Raw genomic sequence first — 6165 nt, 5'->3', positions numbered from 1 at the left:
TTGTTTTTTTTCTAGTTACCCCAACAGGCACCCTGGTAAACATTGTATCCCCTGTTTCTTGTTGTCCCCCCCTGATGAGTTTGTAGGTGGCCATGAGATCTCTTCAGCCTTCACAAGAGGAGGCTGAGAGGTGGTTCAGGTCTCCCAATCGGTTCACATAGGGTTTCTTCTGTAGGCCTTTAACCAGACAAGTGGCCCTCCTCTGAACACTCTCCAGGCCATCCACATCCCCTTCTGAAGTGCGGCACCCAAAACTGGATGCAGTACTCCAGCAGCGGCCTGACCAATGCTGCATAGAGGGGAAGTATCACCTCCCTAGACCTGTCTGCGATGCCCCTACTTACGCAAGAAAGGGTGCAGTTAGCTTTACTTATCACACTGGTGACTCGTGTTCATTTTGGAGTCGACTGCAACTCTGAGATCCCTTTCCACAGTTGTGCTACTTAAAATGATCCCTCCCAGGCTATAGAAGTGTTGATGATTCTTCCTCCCCAGGTGCAACACAGGACACTTGTCCTTATTAAACTGCATCCGATTCCCTTCTTTGGCCCACTTCCACAGCCTGTCCAAATCAATTTGGATTCTCTCCTTGCCATCTGGTTTGTGTACCTCTCCGCATAGTTTGGTGTCATCAGCAAACTTGGACAGGGTGCTTTCTACTCCCTTGTCCAAGTCACTAATGAAGATAATGAATAGTACCAGTCCCAGACAGAGCCTTGGGGGACTCCGCTGCCCACGTTACTCCAGGTAGAAAATGACCCATCTGCCACCACTCTCTCGGTGCGTCCCCCAAGCTGGTTTTTTTACCACTGGACTGTGTAATAATCTACACCACAACTGTTTAGTTTATTTATAAGAATTGGGTGCAACACTGTGTCGAAGGCCTTCTTGAAATCTAAGTAAATCACATTTACCTCTATTCCTTCATCCAAGTATTTTGTGACCTGGTCATAAAATGAGACCAGGTTAGTTGGGCAGGATCTGCCTGCTATGAACCCATGCTGATTGCCTCTTGGCATCATTTTACATGTTGGTCCCCTACAAACGTGATCCTTAACAATTTTCTCAAAGGTCAAGGATAGAGGTGAGACTAACTGACCTATAGTTACCGGGTTCCTCCTTGCTCCCCTTCTTGAAAATAGGGACCATGTTGGCCCTTTTCCAATCCTCTGGGACCTGTCGTGAGCACCACGAGTGCTCAAACAGTTGTGCCAGTGGCTCTGCTATGACACCAGCTAATTCCCTAAGTACCCTAGGATGACGATAATCAGGACGGGTTGACTTAAATACATTCAGCCCCTCCAGGTGCTCTTTTACTATGTCAGCACAAACAGTTGGTGGGCTGGTATCTGTACTGGGCTTACCTAAAGTCCCAATGGGATGCATATTTTGTATTTGTGTCCAAGAATACGGATGCAAAGAAATCATTTGGAAGCTCTGCTTTGGCCATCTTATCTGTTACCAGTTGCCCTAGTTCGTTCTGAAGGGGCCCTAAATTACCTTGCACCTTCTTTTTGCTTCCTATGTACTTAAAGTCAAGTGACTGTGTGTATGTGTTGGGTTTTTGTTTTGTCTTTATTTTTAAGTAGCTGCTCCCTGCCCAGCTAAGTGTAATATACCTGCATTTTTCAATACATAATGTTGTACAGTGACCAAGTTGAATAAATATGGAATAGTGGGAAGAGTGAACTAAAAATTTAATGGATGTCTGGTAAAAGGGCAGCATCTTCCACTTCTTCCCCCCCGTCCCCAACTTAGTTGAAACTCTGACTCAAGTGGACTAAGACCAGCAGTTTGAACAAAGACCAAGTGAATCAACCTTTAAAGTGGCAATAGAAATGAAATAAATAAGCTACTTCTGTTTCAATCTAATAGTTCTATGAAGGCTATGGACAGACGGAATGCACAGCTGGATGCTCCCTGACAGTACCTGGAGACTGGACAGCTGGTATGGCTTCTCTTGTCATGAGTTAACTGATTTTTGTCAAATTTCAGACCTGTGAAAGTACTAATATAGTTTAGTATACCTTAGAGCTGTCCTGGAGTACTCCATTTCTTTCCATTGCACCTGAATAAAAAGTTGAATGGGTCCCAGTTGGACGCATTACTTGACTCTGAGAATGTAAAGGTCCAGTCTTAAAGCTAGAATAAAAAAACTCTAGTTAGGAAAGTTGAGTCTGCACTGCTGCTGGGGCTAGGCAAATAGGAGTTGTGCTAGTGCTGCCATGTCTCTTCCCAGCTCTGGGCTTCCTGGTGGGGATTCGAGCACAGCTTTCAGGTGGAGAGCTGTGCTGCATCTGGGCACCTGAAAACTGCACCGATTCCATTGCCATCACTTCTCCTTGGCCCCTCAGTTCCTGGTCACAGTGCAGGCATAGCTTCCAGTTGCCCAGCTCCTAGCTCCAGCAGAGGCAACAATTTCCAGCTTCATAAGCCAGATCCAGTAGCTCCATGAGTTAGATCCAGCCAGTGGGCCGTATATTGCCAACCCCTGCTTTGGCTATTTCAGCACCAAAGCATTTGACCTTTTTTTGTTGGTAAGTTTTGCAGTGTTGACACATAGTAGATGAAACGGGGGTGGAAAGTTTTATGTGTTTAGCATGATACTACTAGGCTTATGAATAGAAATTTCCAGAAGCTGCAATTTTACAAGTGAATATGCTGAAGACTGTGGTGCTTTAAAATGTACTAGACAAGCTGCTACAGGCTAGAAATATCAGCATAGTAATGGATCAAGTGCAGGGTTCCATTCATAACATCAAGCTTCCCAGTTATCCTAAAGATCTTTGTGGACTTCTACATGCTTCAGCATAAAGGGAACTGACTAGCTACTGTAGCTAAGTGTTGTAATGCAGAAAGTTATCCAAAGGAGGGAATATCAGTCTCTGGTTACATCGACAGATCACAGTGCTGCTAAAAGGGCCTGGTAAATTATCTGAACATAAGTGCTGTTATCTATTCAATTAATAGGTCATGTTGGGACACCAATGCCTTGCAATATTTTAAAGCTTGTTGATGTAGAAGAAATGAATTACTTTGCTGCCAAGGGAGAAGGCGAGGTGAGTAATACCTAAAATGTCATTCCAATACAAAACTATTGAAAAATTTTTTAGCACTGGTATATTAAGTAATAGCCTATCTTCTTACAAAAAAACCCTCCCTAAAGCAAATAGCGTTCTAGCAGGAATCGCCAAGTTTGTCTCATGCTCAGCCTAGATTAATGATACAAAAGCAAGACACCAGAGTAAACATACTTTTATACTTTAAACAGGAGAGAGTACTCCAGTTACTCAAGTGGTTGCATTTCTATCCAATATAAATCGGAAGAAATCTGCTAGGTTGACCATGGATCTGGGTCAATTAGTCTATTCCCTTGCAGTTTGCAGTAATATAACATCTAAAACTTCTTCATTAAGCTCCTTCTTGGAACAAATTGGGAATAGCCAGGGAGAGCAACTTGTTGAAAGGCCGTTCTGTGTGTTGTTATTTCTAGTTTAAATTCATGGCTCCTTAGGACTAGTTTGTTTTTAAGTCAACATTGTCCTTTTGCCTGAAATAACTTTTTACTTCCTAACAGTGATTCTGAATCAGGGTACCTTAAGATTTTTTTTTTTCCAAGGGTGTCCCAGGGTGCCATGCAATGTTAGTATGTGTACAGACACACTTCACAAGAAACCCAGCAATTGGATGATGTGGGATGACAGCAGGCTGCTGCTGCCAGCTGGTGATGGCAGTGGCTCTGGGCTACTTCCCCAGCCAGCAGCAGCAGCCTGCTGAAACCCTGCACACAGATCTGGGGGCCCGTGCCCCCCAGGAGGGCTGCAGGGCTGTGCCAGACTCCTCCCAGGGGGAATGGGCCCCTGGATCTGCATGCAGGATGATGGCAGGCTGCCACTACTGGCAAGCAATATGCATTTGGTTTGAACAGTTTGAGGTGCAGATTCCCAGAAACCCCTACACCCATCTCCTTGAAACTTGGCAGGCTACACGACCTCAGAAGAGGCTAGCATCTCTGCAAGTTTCAGCTGAATCAGGAACAAAATGACAAAGTTATAGGCAGTTCTGTGATTTCCCACTAACCTATGGCCGAAACACTGGCGAAATTCTGAAAGTTTCAGCTGAAACGAGATGAGACAGCAATTCGAAACACTGAAGTGAATCACTGTCCCTCCAAAATGCCAAATCCCAAACCGAAACAAAACGCAAGCGTTTCATACAGCCCTGCCGTTCCTTATCATTAATGATTAGGATGATGAGAGAGAACATGCTTAGCAAATTTGTGGATGACACCAAGTTGGGTGAAGTTGCAGACACTCAAGGGTAGGATTAGGATCCAGAATTACCTAGAGAATAGAACTGGAGAAGTGGTCCAATAAAATTAATTTAATTTATTTATGCACAAATACAGACTTGGGAATGACTGGCTAGGCTGCAACACTGCAGAGAGAGGCCTGGGAGGCTATAGTAGGCGATTTTAAGCTGAATGAGCTAAGTTTGCTCTTGTTGCAAAAACAAAAGCTAACAGCATACTGGATTGTATTAAAAAGGAGAGTCACTAGTGAAATCAAGAGAAGTGATTCTCCTACTCCTTTCAGTGCTGGCGAGGCCTCACCTGGAATACTGGTGTCTAGAAGCATGGCATCCAAAATAAAAAGGCTGCAAACAGGCTGAAAAGCATCTAGCCAATGACAGAAATGTATTATGAGTCACAACAAGCATGACTTATGAAGAAGGGCAAGAGAACTTGGGTTATTTGCTCTGAAGGAGAAAAGACTAAGGGGGTTTTGATAACAGGGTCTTCAGGTACCTGAAGGGCAGTCGGAGAGAGAGGATGGAGATAGCGTTTTCTCTGTGGCCATAAGGAACAGGACTAGGAGCCATGGCCTCAAGCTACAGCAGAGGAAGTTTAGGTTGGAGGTTAGGAAGAGCATTCCAACTAATGGTGTTAAGCCCCTCAGGAAGAGCTGGGAGAACTGATTGGAGTTGGGTGAAAGATCGAGGAGCTGGGGAATCGAACCAGGGGAATATTCAGGGACCTGAACGTTTTTACCCTGGTTTGATTATTTTTTTTTTTTCCCCACCTCCCCCAGCACTGGGGTTGGAAGGGACCTCAAGGACAGATCGTTGTCACTGGCCAGCTACAGGTATCAATATCAGAGCAGCCCTTCTCCTCACTCCTCCCCCTCTGCCTCCCCCTGCAAGCCCACCTTCAAAATGGTTCGAAACAGCTCTGAAACGTTTTGGAAACATCTTAATCGTTTTCTAAATTTTCTGAAACATTTTGAGTGGCTCGTTTCATTTTGGAGTTGTTTCAACTGTTGAAATATCCAAATCCAAAACAAAATGGCTGCCAAAATTTTGTACAGCCCTATTAAACAGTACTGTATCCAAGACAGACCCCTGGGTAAACCTAATGGATACTTCTGTATAGCTAGACAACTTGTTGAACACAATCCAAGTAGTTATGTATCCACATACCACTTTCAGAATTCTGAGATGCAGGCTGTTCAGTCTTGCTGACTTGAACACATTGAGTTCTCTTGAGGGTTTTTTTTTTCTCCCCGCCTGATTTGGAATAACTTCAGTTTCTGCTTCCATAAGCCAACACACCTCTACTCCCTGCTGAACATTACTTCTGCTATTGGGGAAAAATGAGGGGACACATGGAATTGTAATCAAATGACTACCTCCTAATATGTACCCCACACTTACTATAGAGTGGTCCTACTTCCTTGTTTGTTTGTTCTTTACTTAGGGTTAAATCTTTTTATACACTTACTATCTCTCTTTTATATATATTTTAATGAGACTTGATGCTTCTTGACTCCAGTCAGTTTGGATGAGCTTTCTTTCATCTGTAGATGCACTACTTTATTCCTCTTTTTTTATATATATTCAGTATTATTCTGGAGTCATCAGTTCACTTGGGCCTGGAGGCTTTTCTACGAACCTTTCCCCTTGTTTGGGATGAAGTGTCACTGTCTTACTACTTTTTTTTTTTTTCCAGGATTACCATGCAGGTTTTCAAGCTCTTTGCTCTAGTGCAGGGGCAGGCAAAATATGGCCCGCAGGCTGTATCCGGCCTGCCAGGCACTCTCTTCTGTCCTGCAGGCACCCAGCAATGAATTATACCCCACCCAGCCCTTTTTGCCCATGAGGGTAGGG

At 44.1% G+C, this 6165-nt stretch overlaps 1 protein-coding gene across 4 annotated transcripts in view; it reads left to right on the top strand.

Moving 5' to 3' along the window:
• Window positions 1-6165, top strand: part of ACSL1 (acyl-CoA synthetase long-chain family member 1) — an 87153-nt gene that overhangs the window by 67540 nt on the left and 13448 nt on the right. For all 4 annotated transcript variants that reach the window (XM_019521911.1, XM_019521908.1, XM_019521909.1 and 1 more), the window contains 2 exons: window positions 1876-1948; window positions 2971-3059. In XM_019521911.1, coding sequence (XP_019377456.1) covers window positions 1876-1948; window positions 2971-3059 — 162 coding nt within the window. The remainder of the gene's footprint in view (window positions 1-1875; window positions 1949-2970; window positions 3060-6165) is intronic.

This window comes from Gavialis gangeticus, unplaced genomic scaffold (assembly GCF_001723915.1).
Source record: "Gavialis gangeticus isolate Ggan-Ray unplaced genomic scaffold, GavGan_comp1, whole genome shotgun sequence".
NCBI lineage: Eukaryota > Metazoa > Chordata > Crocodylia > Gavialidae > Gavialis > Gavialis gangeticus.
The sequence above is the reverse complement of the archived record's forward strand: the minus strand, read 5'-3'. Positions and strand labels throughout refer to the sequence as shown.